This window comes from Drosophila novamexicana, unplaced genomic scaffold (genome assembly GCF_003285875.2).
Source record: "Drosophila novamexicana strain 15010-1031.04,08,12 unplaced genomic scaffold, DnovRS2.1 tig00000308-arrow-arrow-pilon, whole genome shotgun sequence".
Classification (NCBI taxonomy): Eukaryota; Metazoa; Arthropoda; class Insecta; order Diptera; family Drosophilidae; genus Drosophila; species Drosophila novamexicana.
The window spans coordinates 237298-259761 of NW_020824799.1; the positions used below are offsets into that span (position 1 = coordinate 237298).

Sequence of the window (22464 nt, forward strand, 5' to 3'; positions counted from 1 at the left end):
ACAGCGAAACATAAGTTAAAACAAACGAGAGAAAATGTAAAGTTGCTCTCCCACTCGCTCGCTCTCTCTGGTTATGGAATGTATCCACACATGCGGCAATAATATCGCTTTCAGTTCAATTCTGCGGTGCTGAGCGCGCGGACGCAGTGTAGACAGGGTCCAAAAGCAGCCAGAAGCGAATGCAAAACAAAGGCAATACAAAAGAAATAAAAAATAGCAGGACTGTTTAGAAACTGAATATATATATATATCTATCTGTTCGCGTGTGCAAATATTTTGTTTAGTGCTTGATTTAATACAAGTCTATGTAATCGTTAAATCCGTATTCGCCGGCTGTGGACAGAACTCTAGAATTCGACTCAGCTGCGGTCTGTGCGTGCGCGAAAGAAAACCCAATAAACTGTAAACAAAAGGTGAAGAGACAACGCGTAATAACAATAACAGAGGAAAGTACAAGGAAAGCGACGCCCACACTTTGAGATTTTTTTGGTGCTGCAGCAGCAGAGACTGGCGCATTGTTGAAAGGGCAACAAGTTCCCAGGAAATCAGAAAACATAGACTGGGTAAGTCCAGGGTAAAAGCAGGGTAGGGGCAGGGTACCGGCTGACGTGTTCTATGCGAGATCGTCTTGTCAGCGTGCAGCTTCCGTCCTGCACTGATAAGCGTCTTGTCTCCCTCACTCGCTCTTTCTCTGCGCCCTGATAAAATGTGGGTCAACTCTAAATTGAATTTCGTTTTGATTAGAAAGAAATTTCCAGAGAGTCGGACTACGTCATAGCAGAAACATGAGTTCCTCAGTTCTAAAGTTAGTTCAGTTATTCTACATTTATGTGCATTTAAATATTGTCGCGCTGTCGCTATCTCTGTCTCTATCGTTGCTGCTGTTGCCCACATGTGTGTAGACTCAATTGAAATCATGGAACTGCCGCTGACCGCCACACGCGTCAAATGCTCCCAGTCTTGCGATAAGTAAAGTATCTCGAATCGAAAAAATGTGTGGGGACGGCTGCTGCGGGGGCAACAGAATCGCAGGGGCAGCGGCAATTGAAGGCAGCCTCCCAGTCACGTAGTCAATTGCTCGCCTTTGTTTTGCTATGTATTCCTCTTGTTGCTTTTGGGCCGCATTTCGCTTGTGTTTATGTTCCGAGCTCACTGGAAACCAACCCCTAAATGATGCAGGGCTGGAATGGAACCGGAACTGGAACAGAACATGGCAACTGATATAGCGTTGCCAACTTCTTCAAATATGTGAATAGGAATTTTAAAATGACCGCTTCTGCAACATATTATATTCCAATTGGAATGCGCTTTACTTTATACTAACTTGTTTCTTATACGACTGTAAAAGCAAGAATATAATGTAAATTGGCGCTGTTAACTAAACTTATGAACATGAATTTTAAACTAAGCCCGTTTGGCATATGTCATTCCAATTGGATGCTCCTTGTTATAGGCGGAGCCAAAACGGGAACTAAGCGCACACACTGAAAGAGCGTTGCCAACTATTCGAAGAACGTAAATTCAAATTTGAAACTGCACGCTCGTCTTGCAAATGGGACTCTAATTAGAATGTCTTAACATTTGTATTTCCATTTATCGGCTCATAAGAATAGCTAACTCATATTTATTATATTAAGTTATATTTATAAACATACACCCAGTTTTATGAATATGAATGGCGTCAATTAAACGACGATTTGTTGATATTTATTAATTTTAATAATTGCCTTTCAGGTTTGTTGCACCCAAATTTAACTTGACATCACATACACATAAGCCGAGCTCAGCTGTTGTTAAGCTGTAATATATGGAAATTGCAATTGTTTTTGCTTGAACTTCCAATTCACAAGTCGCCAATCCCCTACAAGTTAGGCAGAGTAGTCAGCTTTAAAAACCAGTTGCAAGATGTGCACAACTCTTCTACTGTTAACAAACTGTAAATTATTTATCCATATTTCATATCGTTTAAATAGTTTGAAATGAACTTTTGGCAAGAGCTTCTTCAGTGCAGATGAAAACGAAAGTAACTCGAATGCCAAAGTGGGCTGAAAATGAAATTAAATCAAACGAAATGAAAGCAAATGAAATGAAATGAAAGTATTGCCCTGAATGTTGCCCCAATCTGGTGGCAACCTGCCCCACTCAATGCACTCCATAGCAATGCGAGGCTAGCAAAAAATACTTCCTTGCAAGTGTTCCCCCACTTCCACTTCCACGTCCACTTCCACTTCCATTTTCAATTCCCACTTCAGCTTCGGCTTCATCACGAGTTTATTGTGTAATTAGTTGCAGCTTTTGCCAAAGCTGGCAGCTGCACTTGCTGGCATTTAGCTTGCGCATCTTTTAATACCCTGTATTGCATAAATGGGGTATATTGATTTGTGCCTTGGCATGTAGCAGGCATACACATCTGTCCATGATCAAGCCATGCCCGTTTGCATTGAGGCATCTCGCATGCTAATCGCAGATCATGTTTATTTCCCTTGATCCCCTGAAATCTTATAACATTGATTGGCAGTCCCTGTTTTTGAAGCATATTTCTGGGAGATACCTTTCACCTCTCGAGAATCTTCCGCCCCTGTGGAATACCATCGTGGATAGACAAGGGAAAAGAATGTCTCTTGTGTGTTTCTATGCTCTAAGGTATCTGCTAGTCGGTCACTCTAGTCTGACTTTCTTATATGCCTGTGCTTAGCTATTTTAACCGGTTTGATGCGATTGTCAACAGGGTATATATACCGTTTATGTCGCTTACGGCTCTCAAGGTGAATCGGCTGGCTATGTAAAATTTATGCGCGCAGCATATTCAATGTCTGTGTAATTTGTCATTCATAATTAGCAAACTTGTTGGATGCACTTGGAGCAGTTGAGCATTAGGAAACGGATCTTGTTAAATATTAAAATTGTTAATATTTAATGCCAATCAGAATTTTCGCATTGAGTTGGGTTCAAGTTCATGACGGCTTTTGGGTCGCATGTATGCCAATTAAATTAAAGCTGATGAAATTGAAAAGTTTTGTCAGCCCGCAGCATAAAATGCGACAAATTTACAAATATATATATAGATATATATATATATGTATATGATCCCATGTTCCGTTCGTGCAAACTTTTTACATGCGGCAAGTTCTTTAACTGACAGTTAAATTGCTTGGCACACACACAAGGCGCATCTAACAAGCGAATCAAATTAAATCACCGAAACTGCTGTCAATTTGATTTTAATTATGCATGCAATGTGCCAAAGGCAGCGCCAAATTTGCCCGTCCAAAACGCGCATCCAACTGGAGTTTGGAGTTTCAAATTGGCCAACTCGAGTTTCGCTGTTACCAAACTGGGCATAAGGTCAGACCATGGAGTCGCTTTGTCAGGTGTTTATAACTGATTTCTGGCATTTAAGGCCAGCGAGTCCGCGTGGCCAAAGACAAAGAGCTGTCGCAAATGTCAACACCGGCGGCTGCTATCGTTCCCCAAATCGGGCGCCACATAAATGTCAGCTGCTGTTTACTGAGTTATGAATCTCTGCCTCACACCTGAAATCAACGAGCAACGGGCAACGGGCAACGGGCAACTTGTTTGTGGCAATTTGAAAAACAACTGCAACATTGCAATTCCCCGGGCAATGCTATTCACATGACATTTACGCCTGAATAATGATGCCGCAGCTTCGCTCGAAATTTTGCAATTTGATTGCATTCTGCACAAACACAGTGGATGCTCGAATAAAAGAACTGCCATTAACTAATTAACTAATTATCTAAATTTTAAGTAACTATTTGTGTAAAGGTTATGCTTTTATTTTTGTATACCCTTGTTGAGGGTGGATACTATAATTTTCTCATGAAGTGTGTAACGCACAGAAGGACACATATCCGATCCCGAAAAGTATATCCAAGTAAGTCCATCTGTCCATGCAAACTAGTCTCAGTCTAGTCTCTCCGTCTCAGACAGTCCATATGTAGGAATGGGCTGCATCGGGTTACTATATCATATAACTGCCATTGGAAGAATTGGTCGAAAAGTAGGTTCTGGTAAGGAAACCTTTCTTTTTAATAACATAACTTGACCAAGCTTGAGATTTATTAGTTCCACTACGATCTTCATATATATGTAAATTCCTTTAAACAAAGGATGGGTCAATGAGTAGGTTCTTGCATGGCAAAATATTCAGTTTTCCAAGATATTTTCATCAAGTTCCGCATCTACAAGCTTCACTATTCCTATATCTCTGCAAAAGGCAAATGTCTACAAGTGTATTAATTAGTCGGCGTGCCGAAGATATCCTTACTTTCTAGTTCTTTTTATTTCTATCAAAACAACTTTGAAATTCATAGAATTCGACTTTAGAGCTTTTAAACGCTTTCAAGCAATAATTAATTTTTCTTCTATTTTTGCATGGGGAAAAACCGAGAGGTCACAAAAATTGAAGCGAACGTTTTCATTTGCCTACTGTACTTATTTTCCTGCTTGTTGACAGTTTCATTTAAATTGGTTGACAGCATGTAGAAGTCAAAGGGGGACGACGGACGGGCAGGAAGGAAGCTGGAAACAAGCCACCGCCGGCCTGGCTGTTTATGATAAGAGTTGCAATACGGCTTCAATCCATGTGTGTGGGCGGGATGCTGGGTGCGGGTTTCGGGGTGATGTGGTCGGGAGACAAAGGATGTCACAGAAACAGTTCCTAGCTAAAGGCTACGGTTACGGTTACGGTTACGGCTACGCTTAGAGCTTTAGCTGTGCCTGTCAAGCGTTGCAGACGTACTTTTAACCCAGCCGTTGCAGTTGCAGTTGGCACAGAAAAATGGTTGCATTTGAAGCAAATTCGAGCCGAGGCGCAGGTTCGCGCTTATTTTACATAAAACTGGGCTGACAGTCAGCCAGTTTGTCAGTGGGCCAGTCGCCTCGTTCAGCTAATGTGCTTAGTCAGCACTTTGCAAAAATATAAAAAACATAATTTCATAACTTAATTGCGGCAAAGCGCAAGTCGAAACGAAAAAAATTGAAGTTTTAGTTGCTATGGAGAGTCGCGGCAACTGCTGAAGTAGGAAGAAGCGACCGTAAGCAAAAAGTTGAAGAAGATGAAAAAATCGTTTGTTGCATAAAACAACGCATTGGCAGCCAGGTAACAACAACAACAACAAGAACAACAACAACAATAGCGAAGCAATGCTAGCAACACGCAAGCGAATTTGCTGAGGCAACACTGCATGGCAAATGAGGCGTGGCGCTTGCCGCAAAAAGTGCAATTTGATGTTGAAAGCAAAATTTAATTACGTTGCCCAGCAAATTCTATTGGCTTATTAAAATTCGATCGAGCACAGGCGGACGTAAATACATTTAATTACAAAATATTTGATATAAATAACGCAAACAACTAATTAATTAAATCAACATACTCTGATTACATATGCTATTTTTTCGTTTTACTTATTCAATTGAAATTATTCACATATCCGGCTAAATAACAGAGCATTAAATGGGCAACATTTAAAGCCTTTCGACAAGTGACAAGTAAAAAAAAAAAATGAAAATGAATTACATGACAAGAGGCAGCTTTTTTAATATATTAATTCATAAATATTTAAAATATCATTAGTTAGTTTACATTATTCATTAATCAAGAATGATTTAAAGTCAATTAGCAAAGCTAGAAAGTGTTGCTGTTAAAATTAACAGATTACCTAATGCTGTTGACAATTTACCGTAATATTCTGAGTAAGTGCATAAAGTGTCTAAATAAATAGATAAAAATGATTTGGCATTAGGTAGTTTACATTATTTATAAATCAAGTCTTGATTATCAAGGAAATCAATTAACATACTAAAAAACTGTTGCTGTTAAAATTAACATATTGCTGTTATACTATTGACAATTCACTGTTATATTGTGATCGAATGCATACAATGTCTAAATAAATATATAAGTAAAATAAAGAAATATCTAATATATTATTAAATAATTATTTGAATTGGCAATTAGGTAGTTTACATTATTTATTAATCAAGGAAGGTTAACAGGCAATTAACATAGTTGGCAACTGTTGCTGTTAAAATAAACATAGGCAGTTGCCGATGACAATTAACTGTAATATTATGAGGAAATTCATAAAAGTTCTTAAAAGTGAACCTTATAATAAATTATTATATATTTTCTAGATTATTAGTTATATGAATAATGCTAAAGCTTAAAATTGAACAGAGTAGGAAACTGTTGCCGTTTATATTAACATATTCATTCCATGCTTGGTGGGAACTTTAACATTTTAAATGTGATTAAAACGGATAAGATGTACAGATAATATAAAAAGTATAAATAAATTTATTTCATATCTCTCTCGTTATAATATATTTATCAATGAAATGCAAATACATAATCCAAAATTATGATCAACATAAGCTGCTGTCTTATATCCATATATTGACTGTATATTGTCATTATTATTTTTTTGGCTTCCATATTAACATAATTTAAGTGTTAAGTATTTTATAATTATTCTTTTTCATTCATTTGCATTTTAATCTTCAACAAATTCAACTTTCAACGACTGTGCATTGTTATATATATGAACACATTGTGGCATTTTTATACCCGTGTTAAAGGTATCTGAATTTTCTCATGGAATAACATAACCAATAGAAGTCAAGTGTATATATTTTAGATCAGGATCAACTGTTAAGTTTCTATGCGAATTACTGTAACAGTTTTAAAAATATCGCCTCAAAACTTTGAATGGGTCTGCCTTAGTGTTGCAGGCAGTACAAATGTCGGGCCTGGCCGGATCGGATCACTATATCATATAGCTGACACGGAAAAGATAGAAAAGTAGGTTCTTATATGGAATACTTTATTTAGTCTGGATTTTATATTGACCAAGATGAGCACTTTCTACTTTCACGGTGCTCCTTCAATGATGATGATATATAGGAAAGATCAGTCGAAAAGTAGGCTCTTATATGGAAAACACTTTTTGACATCAAGATATCTTAAACAAACTTGGCAATTACTAGTTTCATTATGCTTTCTACACTTATGCAATATCTTATAAACATCGATATCGTATATCATAGGAACAATCGGTTAAAAAGTAGTTTTCAATTTAGCAAAAGATTCTGTTTTCCAAGATATTTTCATCAAGCACAGCATTTACAAGTTTAGCTATTCTCACATCTCTTTAAAGGGGAAATGTCTATAAGGGCATCAAATCTTCGGCGTGCTGTAGATATCCTTACTTTCACATTTTTGTTTTTTTGTTGAAACCAACAAACCATATGGTAATGTTGAGCGTGACATTTCAGTTAAGTCTGGATTGTGCAATTTATTTGTTTTTAATCTACAATTTATGCAGCTCTGGTACAATTCATACAATTTGATTTATTTAGATCAATTTTATTGTATTTTGTTTTAAAAAGAATTTGCAATTTTTGCGAAACCTTATTAAAAAGAAAAAAAGCGAAGAACTCTTTTGCCAGCCAGTCGGGCGCACAAAACTTTTGCGCAAAATGCATAAACTAAAAATAAGTTTTATATTTTTTCTCTATTTTGGCTTCCGCATTTCAGCGGCAGGGTCAAAGGTAACTAAAATTTGCGAAAATAGAATTGGTTAAATTCTTGCTGTTTTAGTCATAAATTCAGCATGCCCCACATTCATATTTCAGTGCAAAACTTTTCACCTATCAAATTGTTGGCCAAAAAGTTACCGCTGCTGCTTTTTTACCTGTTTGTGCTGTGGAAAATGTGGCGAATGTGCAAAACTGTAACAAAGCCAATACCAAAGTACTAAAGTAAGAAATAATCAACAAAAGGTTCAGTGAACCCATTAAAAGAAAACATTCCGAACGCTTTTTTTATTAAATTTCTGCAGCAACTGCAAACACGCAGTTGGGGCACGGCCACCCATAAAAGATTATTTGCATTTCAATAAGTTGGATTGTGTAACGTATTGGCCACTTGGCGCGTACCGTTAATGATTTAAATGTTTGCCAGGAAAAAACAATGCGACGCTTGTTCGTTCGGTGGACGGCCGCACAGCATCAGCCACGCGTATCCGTCAGATACATTTGCATATGAATGCGGCTGCGTCAGAGCCTAACTAAATTCTTTGTAGCAAAAGTTCCTTGAACTCCAATTTATAGTCACGTTGCAATCGAGGCCCATCACAAACGAAAAAAAAACTCATCAGATTCGATGTTGTCAGTCTCATCTACATAGACCGTTGCAGCATCCATTAGTCCATTTCTGAGCTCAGTTGCCTTTCCTTTGGCGCCCATTTCTATGCGGAGTCTAAGAAATCGACTGAGAACTCGAACTTTTGGGCTAAACCGGTTTGACGATCAAAGCAGAACATTTTTTTCGTTGAATTGGGAATCATTTTATTTATTTTTCTGACAAGTTGTGGCTTCTAGAGAAATCAGAGCTGTTATAAATTCATCGGACTTATATGTTTAGCAAAAACGAATTGGGAACAATGCAAAGTGTTGGCTTTTAAGTATACTAGTATTTAAATTTTTGAAGCCAAGCATTTTTTAGAAATGTTTTCAAGTATTGCAAAGCAAATAACACGCAAAAGATAAAAGTTCTAAAACTATTGTGATTTAGTGTTGGCTATAATATATACATTTTGTTTTTATATAGGTTGACAGGTTTTGGAAGAAGTATTTGCAAATTCTCTTTTAGTTGCGATTACTCAATAGAAAAGATAATAAAGTGCATCTAATTCAAAGTTGATTTTATAAAATAAAGAGATGGTCAGCTCAGCTCAGCTCAAAAATCAAATTTGTTAACTCTAGCTCTTATAACATACGACATTTTCTCAAAGAACAGGATCGATAAAGATTTTTATCGATTGTTAGTTAACGATTATCGGAAACAAAATCATACTGCGCGGGCACTAGGAAGACTTACGTTCATAAGGACAGACGTGCCAGGCTAGATCGAGCCGTCTATTCATGTAGATCAAGAATATATATATACTGCTTCCTTTTGCCTGTTACGTTTGTGTACATGTGCACAAAAACATTACACCCTTTTTACCCAATTTCAATGGGTTCAGGCTATAATTATTAGATTTTCAATTTCAAAGAAAATATTAGTTTATTCTAAATATTCATTTTGAGAACTGGGAATAAACCTTCATCGAAATTGTCTTTCGCATAAAATTCGTCTCAGTTTTGATGCTTTCTTTTTAACAGAATTCAAATGAACATGTTACTGAAATACTGTTGACAATTCACTGTTATTTTATATATCATTAAATAAATATCTGAATTGGCATTCGTATTTTTCGTATAAGAATCGGCTCAGTTTGAAGTTTTAATTTCAGTCAGAAACCGTTAGGCAAATGAAAAAAAACGTATTAAAACCAAATTAAAATTCATTAAAATTGTAAAGGTGCATACCCGCTACAACTTGTTATTCAGAGTTGAAATCGTTGTTGGAATGAATTTGTGTCTGTTCGAGCAGCTCGTTCAAGTAGCACAACACACTCGGTTGCCATTTGTTTAGTATATTATCTGAAGATCGGGCGGGGCAGCCATTAAGACGAATGTTGTCATTATTCGTTAGCGAATGCACTGCCGTGTTTTATTTCGCTCGGCGAGCAAACACGGGCCGACAGCCGGTTAAGCAGCACGTTGGACATGGACGCATCTTCGTCTTGAATTTGTCAACTCGAGCGAACTTGCCGTTTGATTAATGTGCGCAATTACCGTCCGAGTGCAAGTGCGATATTGTGTCATACTGAGATGTGTGCGGTCCGTTTGGTGCGGTGGCTGGCTCCCAGGTGTGCTTGATGTGCGGCAGACCAAAAGACAAAATAATTAATGCTGACTAATTAAACAGCATTTACGATGCGTGTGTCCTTGCCAGCAAGCAGGCAAGCGGCAAGTCCTGCCGATTAAGCCCGAAACAGAGTGAAAATCAATCTATTCACGCTTTAAATGCAAATTAAATCGTTTCGGTCATCCATTAAACATGTTTTAAAACGCATTTATCTTAAATACACAAATAAACAGCGTGCTGCTAATTAATCGCAATAGTTAATTTATCTCCACATAAACCGAAACAACAAGCTGTTTGCGTCGCGTCCACTAATTACCGTTAATTCGGAACGGGATCTTGTTGTGCAGATCCGAAAACAACATGCCACAAAAGTCACACCTATAAATGTATCTACTAATTATATTTCAATTTATTCATTGATACAATCGGATCTGCCACTTGTTCCATTAATTTTGATAATAAATACTGAATGCATGTATTAATCATAGATCCGGCAAACTGGCATACTCTCTATTTGGCTCTTCTGATTGATACAGGGTGTTTCATAGTCGCTCGAGTCATTCTTTGTTGCAAATAATGCCAGAGGCTTCTCAATAAGTTAACAGATAAAATTTATATAAACAAAAGTTTGCTTACTTAAAGGGTATTCAAAATTCGTTTAAATTGTACTTAATACAATAAAATAATCGAAATGGATTCAGAATATATATATGTATATAGTTCAATGGTATTTACCAATTTGATGCCACATACAGGGTGTCTTAAAGATTTCTAAATTAGTAACACCATTTTATATTAGAAATGGGCTCGCAGTATCTGCAAATTGATTCATATCTTTTATTGGGTTCAATTAGTCTTAAATTATTAAACTTACTATATAATGCGATAGTTTTTATTTTTTCCACTTTAGTCACTTATACACTGTATCTGTTAGTTGCTTAAACTATTTTAAAATAAAAAATCTATAAGATTCTATCTTAAAACTCATTTCATTCATATATACAGGGTATCTATTAGTCACTTCTTTGCTATTCTCCTGCTGTTATTGACTTTATTTTGCCGCGTATTACGACTTAAAGCAATAAACCGACGAATGTCATAAAACAACAAAGCTGTACGGCCGGCCAAATTAAAAAATAAAACTCATTAAAACAAATTGCAAGGCCGACTTTCGAAATACTTACGTTCCGAGTGCCGTTTCCAGTTCCCGAGCGAGCTTTAAATCTTAAAGTTAAGTAGCCAACCGTGTCATCTGGGGAGCAGGATATTAATTATTGCGAAAGCTGTTTTCGGGCTCAATGAATTTCACCTAATACACACGCTTCCCACTGGGCTGCGATGGCCAATGCCAAATTAGTGGACCAATAACCTTCACACACGGTCAATGGTCAGCGACAGCAGGGCTCGCCGTTAGGCTAATAGAAACAGTTATTATGCAAATTAGAAAGCCAACATAAATTTATTGGATGCACACACACTGAATGCAATCGTAATGCTTTAATTATTTATACTTGTCTATATCCTTGCAGGCTACACGATGTCGTCCTGTCTGCGTCTGCAGTTGGCGCTCGGCGTCCTTGTGCTCGCCCTGACTGGGGTGGCGGTGCGCGGGGAGCTGTACACGGCTCTGGCGGAAATGGAGGAGCTACTTGAGACTGAATCTGTATTGATAAGCAATTTAGAAGGCTACATTCGCGTGCAGGAGGACAGGCTAAGCTATCTGAAGAAGTGAGTACAAATACAAATGTATCTGCAGGAAGCTCGCTTGCGAAATGTGCTTCGTTAAATCAAGTATGCAACGAGTAGCTTTGCGTACCATTTGCATGCACTTAAGATACTTTCTTAGAGTGCAGAATATCAAATACCCCTTGCAAACGGGCGAAGACGGGTATAATGATTTTGTGTAACTCTAGCAGGTATATCTAAGGCCATAAATATATGTTCTTGACCTCGACTGCAGATTCGCTAGCTGTTAGTTGGAACTATAGAAAAATAGATTGTATATTGTATATCGATTGCTAATTCGAAAGTATCCCGTGGATGATTTATGTTAGGAGCTGAATAACTGGGAGAAAGGTCAACACATGAAGTATTCTCATCCATATATAACTTTCCCACAGTTAAAAAAAAAACTATATTATATTGATATCCGATGTTGTTAAGATTATACTTATTTGTAAGAAGCATGTTTAATCCCGCAAATGTCAAGATATCTCGAGAAATGTTGACGTTTTTCATTCAAGAACTTTATTTTCGATCGATCATTCGTATGTTAGCAAAATGGTATAAGGGTTCGGTCTATTTACGATACATGTACTATCTACAACAGAAAGACGAACCTAATTAAAGTCAACTTTAACACTGAGAGATAAGATTTAACAAGATTTAGAACAGTTGGTATTTTGGCTTTTCAATTTTATCTATGCGTTATATTAAAGGGATATATAATTTATTTTTGATGTATAAATCTGATTGTTCGTATATGCACCCATTTCATGGGCATATTCAACCTTGGAAAATCTTAAAAATATTAAACTTCCATGTTGTAGTGTTGAGGCAAGAAGAAGCACATGCGCTGTGGTATGCGGGAATATGTGAACTTCTTTGTGTGCTGTCAGTTAAGTATATGCCCATCTTCGAGCTGAATACAGGGTGTATTTTAGTTTGTTAGTCTCGACTGAATGTATTTTAGTTTTTTTCATATAATCTCCTATGCAAATGAGCTTTTAGATTGGGCTAGGTAGCGCTAGCCGGCAGGTGAGACTGAGGCGAGACTCGCGCTAGCATGCTCATAATTACAGTGGCTGTCGCCAGTATTTTTGCCACGTGCGTGTGGCAGCTGTTGCATCTGCAGAAACGGGCAGCAGCATAAACGTGTAAATGCATGCATTGTCGTTTGTGTCTATGCGGCGCCAAACACACACCGAGCGTTATTTACTCTGCATATCTTAAGCTACCCCTGGCATGTACAAATACATGTATATACTTCTATATACTGGAGCATGTTTGTGCGGTAAATGGTTGTTGCCCCTGCTTGCAGCGGAAGGACGTAGATGCAGGATAAAAGAAGCAGCGGATGCGGTAAGGCAACTCCCCTAATCAAATATGCCAACAGCCAACAAACCAAGCCAGCACCAGGAGCCCAAGCACAGGATCTATCTTATTTACTTGATGGCGCCCTCCCTTCCTCTCGCCGGCGTCCGCTTTGGCACAATAAGCGGACGGGGACTGACAAAACAGCTGTCAGCTGTTGTTGAGGATCTGCGCTGTCATTGCAACGCAGTCGCATCCTTGCAGCTCTTCTCTCTTCATCTGCTTTCATGTGGCTCTGCCGCATGTGGCGCGTGCCATGAGCCTGCTGCCCTTTGTCTCGACTCAAATTTTAAATTTAATGTCGAGTTAAAATTTTTCCATTGGCGAGCAGTAGAATTCGCCAGCATTTTCCAGATATGTGCTGCCAGCAAGGATACAGCTCCTGGCTGTGCTTTAGTGTTGGTAATGAACATATGTGAGATCCTTTGACGGCGCATCCTTTTATGTCAATGCATAAATTTTACAATAACTAACTGTGGGTCGGTTGGGGGGAGAGCGAGGGGCAGCTGCTGCCGGTTGTCAGTTCCCTTTGCGGCATCAAAGTTGGATTTGATTTGTAGTTTTGTGGGTACCGTCGCCGCTGGGGCGAAATCCAATTAAGTTGGCCAACATAGGCTGGCCACAGGCACACAGTTGGGACAGTTGGCGTGGTGGGAGAGGTGGGGTACATATACACACTATTGACACTCGATAAGCGCACAGCATATGCTGTAACGGTCGCCTGAGCCAGGGGCGTTTCCATAGAGTATATAGAACATGAAATATATGCACGATAGTGTGAGTTTTTTGCCGTCGCCTATTTCGCTGTTATGAATTGAGTAAATATAAATTCAAAATACTGATAAAACCTTGCAACGCCGGCTGCGGCATGACCGAAATTCGTTTCAACCCTCATGTGGCAGTCGCAGCAGCAGCAGCAGCAGCAGGAACAGGAGCAGATGTTTCCAGCACAAGGGAACGCGCCAAACGACGCCTGCCGCCAGCTCTTGTTGTTTTTGTTATTGTTGTTATTGTTGTTGTTGTTCTACAGTTGTCTTGAGCTCAATTATTATGTATGCTTGTATATAAGCCAAGTAAATGGTTATATTTTTTCTAAAGGGGGGGTCAAAGTAACGCACGCGTCGCTGCCGATCCACTCGACTGCGCGCCGGCGCAGGAAATTGCAAGCCGAGGAGCGACTGGCAGCCCGCGTCGCAGTTCAGTCGAGACGCAGTTGTCGTGCCGTGCGGATCAGTCAGCCAGTCAGCTAGCCCACAGTAGTTACCAGTGATCGTGAACGTGTGCAGTGACAGTGAAAACCCTTAGACACATCTACATATATTCAAGTACAGTGCGGCCATGTCCAAGCACAACTATACGAATCCGGCTTTCTGCCAGAACAGCGAGTTCTATCCGGTGCCGTCGAGCAATAGGGTTGAGTCCATATACAATCGCAGCCTGCAGCTCAACTTTAATGCGGTCTCCCGTCCCGGTCAGGTGCCGGCTGCACCCTGTCGCGACCCGCGCGAGGGACCGCTGCGCATGCAGCGTAGCATGTCGACGCGTTCGGTGACGCGTAAACAGTACCAGCAGCAGCAGCAACAGCAGCAGCAGCAGCAGCAACAGTCATCCAGTGGCCGCTATGCATTGGTGCCGCTGGAGGAGCTGGGCGCCGTGGCCAGTCGCTATGCCATTGTGCCGGGACAGGCAGCACAGCGTTTGGCCCGCTCGCAGGATAATCTGGATCGCTATGGCTCGAGGCAAGGCCTGCAGTCAGACGAGGAGCCGCACTCGTTTCACGAGGAGCCTCATCAGCAGCAGGAGACGCAGTTTGCCAGCTTGCCGCCCACATTGAACGCGTTGCCGCCCAAGCCGGCGCCGAAGATCAAGCACGCATTCTCCAGCGACTTTGGCAGCAAAACATTTCTGATTGTGGACAAGAACAGCAATCAGCGCTATCAGATGGTGCCCACGGCGGAAGATGAGGAGCTCGTTGACGAAAACCAGGAGATCATACAGATGCACAATGGACGCGCGCATCGCTATGCGGTCATACCCACAGAAGCGGATGACGACGATCTGGCGGACGACTCTGCCCACACAGCACAGCAGGAGACCTGCCTGAGCCACACGGAGCTCAGCCAACAGTTCAGCATGCGCACATCGACCCCGCAGCAGCGCAATGCGGCAGCTGCAACGCGAGCGTTGCACGAACTGCTCACCACACCCCGCAAAATGCAACCACCACCGCGTCTGGCACATTCCACGCCCCGCAATGCGGCCCACCACGAGCAGCTGCAGCGCGAGCGTCGCCTGCAGCTCTACCAGAGTCAGCAGCACATTAACCTACACCAACAGGCCACCATCTCAGTGGTGCCCTCTCCAGCGCTGCCGCTGCGTCAGCAGCGACTCTCGCCGCAGCGACTGCACTATGAGACGGTGAAGTCGACGCCGACTTCGGCGCCGGCAGCACAGCAACTGCCCAGTGACCGCACCATGGCGGTGATTAGTCCGCGTGTGCAGGGCCAGGAGCAGGATCTGAGCAGCCTGCAGGGCAAGTCGAATGTGAACAACAACTCCTATCCACAGAAGCTGGCCAATGCCACCATTACGCTGGCCGTTGTGTCCCTGATGCTTGTCCTGGGCAGCACCATGAATGCCGGCCTCATCATCTATATGATAGCCCACGTGAGTACACTCTCTTCTGCCAATTTCTCATCCTCGACTAATGTGTGGCCATTTACTTACTCTCAACTGCCTTAGTTTGGCAAGTCCTTCTACCTGCAGTTCGGGCTGGTTGCCTCCTTTTGCGGCATGGGTCTGGGTTTTCTTGGCTTTCGTTCGCGCCACTGCGAATGGCTGCCAAACCGTAGCTACACCTCCGGCTACATCTTGGTCACCATCTTTTGCCTGTTCAAGTGCTGCGGCCTGCTGCTAATTCTGGTGCTGGACCCGTTTCCTGGACTGCCCCTGCACGATGTCACCACGGGCGTCATACTCGGCCTGTCCACCTTTACCATGTTCTTTATTGGCCTGGGCGTCATTGGCAGCCTCTGGTGCTATCGCCCGCCGCCCGATAACCGCGTCAATGTGGTCTAGGCGCTTCTCTTCTTTAGCCTTAATCTAGCTCATAGTTTGTTTTAGTTTTAGTTTCAGTTTTCTTTTTAGCGAGCGGCATCCGTAACGGCTAGGCGACCAAAAAAAAATATTTATAATTAAAGACGCGCACGAAATTCCAGCAGCGAGTTTTGTTTTCAAGACTGTATATATCGAATCATAAGGCTAACCTATGCAAATATGGGTTGTAATTATATCTAAGACATCTACAATTGTTGTGAGAAAAATTAAATTATGTTTTAAATTATTTAGTCTAAGCATTGCACATTGCATCAAATAAAGTGAACACCAAAAGCACAAACTAAAAGACATATTTCTTTAAATGATTTCGAAACTTAAAAGTGTATAATTAAGTATTTCTTATCGGAGGTTCTCTTCTTTTATAAGGGTGGATTATATTTTCAAGGATTATATTTTACAACGAAAGAGTATTTAAAATCGAATGTTAGCTAATTCTCTCTCTATCTTAAATACATCCCATAATGTGTAAGCATATTGTCTCACTCGCTTCTCTATTTCTTTCTATATCTTGTAATGGTTCTTACTATCTCTCTCTTTCTTTCCTCTCTCTATATCTCTGTTCGCTCACTATAAATTTATACTTCACATGTGTATTCTCCGAAAATTTAATTTGCAGAACAATGCCAATAAGCTTCCAATTGGAGCTATATTTCTAAGCTCTATATTTTATATAAATTTCTTTTTTAATATTTTAAACATTAAGAAAATTGAAGGAAAACAATCTTCTGTACATAACAATAGATAACTGAAGATTTGCATTTCTGGAATGCTATTCCGACTAATTTTCCAATTGGAAGTTCGCGTTTTCTATAAATAAGTTATTAATTATTTTGTACTTCGTGTTAACTTCTTTTGACTGATTGAATGACTGGCTGAATAACTGACTAATTGACTGGTTATCAACGGACAGCCAAGACAGTAAGAACTTTGGAAATTTCCAGGCGCATGTGTGGAAAAATTGTAGAAAAAGGCTGTATGAAACTGTTTTGTTTACTTTAAACTTGTTTTCAACGATATTTTCATACGTGTTTCATACTCCTGGCTGGAAAATTCGAGTGGAAGGTAGTGCAAACAAAAAAGTTTTTCTGCTTCAAGCTTTATAGATTAAATGGTTGGAAAAGTTGATTCTTGTTGTTGGTTTTTATGCAAAATATCTATATAAGATATAACCTTAGATACTCGACGTGCGGAAAATGGGAATTGATGTCTAACATTGGAAGACAAAAAAGTGGGACCAAACAAAGCCGCATAATACTTCTGGCATTCTATTTTGTATATATGCAATGTTCGTAGAACTAGTTAGTTCTAAAGCTTAAGTACGATTAGTTATCCATTTTAAGCATTAGCAGCTGTAATTTATTTATAAGCTTTAAGTTGATTAATTATAAAAAAAAAAGAATATTTCGCTAAACTGAACACTCCCTAATGGATTCATCGGAATTTATGCGGCTAGGCAAAGTGTTTGTTTATTTCCTCTTGAGCTGAACTTAAGCTTTCCTAAACTTTCGTGCAAGCGGCTTCGTGCGAACCTCAGATGCACTCGTAATTTAGTTATTAGTTTACGTGAATGTAATCAAATTATTCAGTAAATTGCTTACGCAACTTTTAACTTTTAACTCTTAACTTTAGCAAAATGGATGAATACCAAAGAGAGCATGCGGATGCTGCTAGCGATATAACCGCCTACGTATCGAATCCCATCAATGCGTATTTGCTGACCAAACGACTGACCACTGACTGGCGGCAGGTGGAGAATCTCATGGGGCACGATGTGGGCACAGGTAAGATTACTTCTGCTCTCAAATTGAGATGAACTCAACTTTATAGTCACATTTGAACTGTTGACATTCTGTGCAATCCAAAGATTTTGTGCAGAACCTCACGCAATATCGCAACGTGTTGAAGTTTCCCTCGGATGAGGACCTCAATGGCGCGGCGGTGGCGCTGCTCCGACTGCAAGACACCTATCAGCTGGACACGTCCAGTGTGGCACGGGGCAAGCTGAACGGCATACAGTACAGGTAAGTGCATGGAAATAGCACAGCAGCTACTAGGCTGGATATTAACTAAGCAAATACTTCTACGCAGCACGGCAATGTCCTCGGATGACTGCTTCGAGCTGGGTCGACAGTCGTACGTGAACCGGGACTACTATCATACGGTGCTCTGGATGAACGAGGCCATGTCCCGTATGCTGGAGGAGCCACACAATCAGACGCAAAGCTTTACGCGTGCCGATGTCCTCGAATACCTCGCCTTCTCCACGTACAAGCAGGGTGAGTACCCTGAAGGCTACGTGCCCAGCTGCTTGTGGCCATTTTGGCTGTTGTTGCCATCAGGCATTTGTGTGGTTGTTTACTGTGATTCTTATGTTGTGTTCCGACTCGTTTGCATGGCACTTTCGACAGCCCCTTTCCCGACCAGGCTGCCCGGACTGCCCGGGTTGCTTGCTGTCTTCTGCTGTTGCTTGTCACTTGACCATTTGGCTGCAGGAAGTTGCACTTCGCTGGCCCCTAGCCAGGTGAGCCAAGATGAGCTGGACTCTTCTGGCGATTTAGCGTCGTGCTCGTTAAGTGCGAAAAATTGTTGACTGTCTGTAGAAGCAATGCCAATATTGTCGCTGGCTTAGTGTCAAGCCGTGGCCGTGCAGCCTGCGGATATACTTAGAATCACGTAGCTCTAGTACAAGCCAGCAAGTGCACGTATTTGCGCAAGCCGGAGTGCGGTTTATAAATGCCTTATTGCCCCAACAGTTATCCAAGGATATGGCACATGCTCTAGCCCTTAAGGCTTAGCTTCAACTTACCTTCCCGTGCCCATTTGCAATAAATTGTCACGGCAAGACTGTATCTGTATCTGTGCTTGTATCTATATCTGTGTCTGTGCCTGTATCTATATCACACAAGCTATCTGTCTTTATGACCGTCCGACCTCCCTTTGCTATATACTCTGTCCTTTAGGCGTGAACGGGTGTAGTGCGAACATAAACAAATATGATTTATTACAAACTCATAATATGTATGCCCCCGAAATTCGGTTTAACTGAGCCAACTAAGCGCTTCCAACTGCAAAGCTCGAGTCTCGAGCTTAAAAAAAGATATAGGTTTTAAAAACTAACTAACGTTCCCGATATATATTTTATTTTATTAAACACACGGCAATACCTCTGAAAACAGAGTATCTTACAGTCGTAAACTTTGCCACTTCACGTTTTTTGTTTGTTCGTCTCTGTTTTGCCTGTGCGCCGCATAAAAATGCGGCACCGCAGTATTTACGAACAGGCTGCAGTAAACGAAACTGCTGCCATATTGTGGAAAAGTATAAAAAAAACCGTATACGAGGTGGTGCAGACCTTTGCCCGGCCACGCCCCCGCTATAGCCCACATTTACAGGCATCCAACAGACATGCTGACACAAAAAATCCGTTGCCTTCGGCCTTCCTCGAGGGCATATGTGTCAGGATCGCAGGCATTGGCATGCAAAATGCAAATTTAAATTCACAGAGTCAGGTGGGGCGGGCGAAGGTGAACCAAATATTCAATGAAATTAAGGGCCACTCTTAAAGTGCTATGCAATCTAATTGGTGCAAAAAGCCAAGGGACTTGCCATTGATAAACTACCAGGGCGAGGCTAGGACACAAATAAATGCGAATAATTTCAATGCTGAAAGTTTTTATTAGAAAACCAAAAAAAAAACAAAAACACAAGTTGCAAGCGCTCTGAAAAGTTTGCTTTTGCGGCTTCCTCTCGCTGCAAATATAAAAAACTTATACTTATTTGCTGGCATTTTATCATACGTTGTGCCGTTGAGCCTGGACGTTGTGTGGCAGTCATAAATAATTTATTATCCATTTACCATTTGCCATTTGCCAGGCATTCAAGAGAGCAGAGCTATCGCCTAATGTATTATTAATTTCAGTCTGAAAAGTCTGAGAATTGTAGATCTTAAGAGCATTGCATACTTGTGGGCGACGCACACAAACATAAACACAAAATGAAATACAAATGTATCCCTGTTTCCAATTTACGAGTGTACACTGTACGCTCATAACCAAGAAGTTTTGATAACATTTGAGCTGAGTTGGGTTTAGGGGCAGTTAAAAGTCAGAGCTGGCCAAGAACAACTGAAGCTTACTTTTGGGCATTCATTAATTCAGACTTTATTCTCTTACCCTCACCTCAAAACCGGAACTGGATTCGGAATTGAAATTGTAATTGAAATATGGGCAAGCGTAGGCAATGTTGAAAGCGCACTGACCATGACAAATGAGCTGCTGCAATTGCTGCCCAACCACGAGCGGGCCAATGGCAACAAGAAGTTCTATGAAAAGGAAATTGCCCACCTGAAGGAGCTGCAGAAGATGAAGGGTGACGATGGCACCGATGAAATGCCCGTTTCCGATCTGGTAGGTGTAATAACACTTCAATCCTTCTATCCTAGTGGTCTTTAATTATCTTCTACTCGCGCCTAGCCTGTGGCCAAGAGCGACCCCGGCGTCTTTGACATGACCGAGCGCAAGGCCTACGAAATGCTCTGTCGCGGTGAGCTGAAGCCTTCGCCGTCAGAGCTGCGTCCGCTTCGCTGTCGCTATGTCAACAACAATGTGGCCTTTTTAAGGCTGGCCCCGCTCAAGCTGGAGGAGGCCTACATGGATCCATACATTGTTATTTATCACGATGCCATGTACGACAGCGAGATTGAGATAATCAAGCGCATGGCCCGTCCACGTTTCCGCCGCGCCACCGTTCAAAACTCGGTGACGGGCGCCCTGGAAACGGCCAACTATCGCATCAGCAAATCCGCCTGGCTCAAGACCACCGAGCATCGTGTCATTGGCACAGTGGTGCAGCGCACCGCGGACATGACGGGCCTGGACATGGACTCCGCCGAGGAGCTGCAAGTGGTTAACTACGGTATTGGCGGCCATTACGAGCCGCACTTTGATTTCGCGCGGGTAAGTTTTTATCAATTTACTTTGTGGAAAATGTGAATAAAGTTTGTTTTACTCTTGTTTTACAGCGCGAGGAGAAACGCGCCTTTGAGGGCCTCAATCTTGGAAATCGCATTGCCACCATGTTGTTCTATGTAAGTTTGAAACTTATTATGGGAAATTGAGCTCCTTTTCATTCTCTTTGTTCTTGCTTTTCCAGATGAGCGATGTGGAGCAGGGTGGCGCTACAGTCTTTACCTCGCTGCATGCGGCTCTGTGGCCCAAGAAGGTACACATATCTAGAAAATCATGCCTGAGTGAATCGATATATTTGATTTTGATTTTATTTCTAGGGCACGGCTGCTTTTTGGATGAATCTGCATCGCTCCGGCGAGGGAGATGTGCGCACGCGACATGCAGCGTGTCCTGTGCTCACAGGCAGCAAATGGGGTAGGTTCTGGAAAGTATTTGCCCATCTATGAGCCGACTAAATGCTCAACTCATTGCAGTGTCCAACAAGTGGATACACGAGCGCGGCCAGGAGTTCAGAAGACCCTGTGACCTGACTGCTGATCATGGTGATTTTGCCATTTAGTGCAATGTTCGAGGAGAGAACTTAAGCTGAAGCCGGAATCTCATTTACCAGCTGACCAATGTGCTTACTACCCACTTCTACTTACTTTGCATTCTAACATATCTTTAAGAACTTGCCGGCCGGAATTCTCATAATCTTTTCCTATTGTAAATACTCAACCCAAAAATGAGGGTCCGGCTGCTGTCAAAAATCATTTATTTTCAACTACATACCATGACTTGGCATTAGTTTTATTTTAGACATGCTATTATTGAATTTATTAACTTTTGTACAAAAATATAAAAAAATCTAGAAAATAATTGCAATTAAAACGAACAAATGATGCGATCAAAGAGAACACGAATAAATTAATTGGTATTTCATTTGGGAACAAGATATATAGGAAAAATATTTCAGAATTTCTTATATCTTTTTTTGAGATAATCAATTCAAAGGAATTAAAGTAAGTTTTAAATGTGTTCTTTTGTTATTTCTATTTTATTCTGCTTGTTAGAAGCGGCAAGAAAGCTTACGTATATACCAGTATTAACATTTTCTTGCTAATTTTGAAGCTATCCGAGCTAATTATAATTTATGTTGAAAGAGCTCCTTCGAGTGAGAACTCTGCAATCTAATCCTTAGAATTTTTCAAAACTGTTTGGATACCAAAGTGGCTGGCTTGTGGAGGGCTTCCTTTAGTATCGTAACTTGTTGTCTGCCTTATGTCACTTTGCTAAGCTGCTTAAATTGTTTATCATTAGCCGAGGGTAAAGTGGGGATAATGAGCTTGTGAAAATATTTGTAGCTGGCAGAAGGAGGCATATCCTACCCTATTGAGTGCACATGTTCTCAATCTTAGTCTCTCTGTAAATCGCAGAGACTATTGTGGAATTGTGGACGAAAAGATTGAGACTATTTTAAATCATGCATTAGAATCGAAATCGGATGAGAGTGTTTGTATGTGAACGAGT

General features: G+C 40.9%; 2 protein-coding genes across 2 annotated transcripts; both read left to right on the top strand.

Annotated features, from left to right (window-relative positions):
- Positions 1 to 144: 144 nt before the first annotated feature.
- Positions 145 to 21761, top strand: LOC115759598 (prolyl 4-hydroxylase subunit alpha-1). Its single transcript, XM_030700569.1, has 11 exons — positions 145 to 563; positions 11308 to 11506; positions 17618 to 17769; positions 17853 to 18009; positions 18077 to 18264; positions 20225 to 20394; positions 20461 to 20943; positions 21009 to 21074; positions 21140 to 21208; positions 21273 to 21369; positions 21429 to 21761. Exons 2-11 carry the CDS (start codon positions 11316 to 11318, stop codon positions 21512 to 21514), a joined length of 1659 nt encoding a protein of 552 aa, XP_030556429.1. The 5' UTR covers positions 145 to 563; positions 11308 to 11315; the 3' UTR covers positions 21515 to 21761.
- LOC115759597 (transcription factor SPT20 homolog) lies at positions 14210 to 16179 on the top strand. The gene is made up of 2 exons (XM_030700568.1): positions 14210 to 15538; positions 15614 to 16179. Exons 1-2 carry the CDS (start codon positions 14210 to 14212, stop codon positions 15947 to 15949), a joined length of 1665 nt encoding a protein of 554 aa, XP_030556428.1. The 3' UTR covers positions 15950 to 16179.
- Positions 21762 to 22464: the final 703 nt, after the last annotated feature.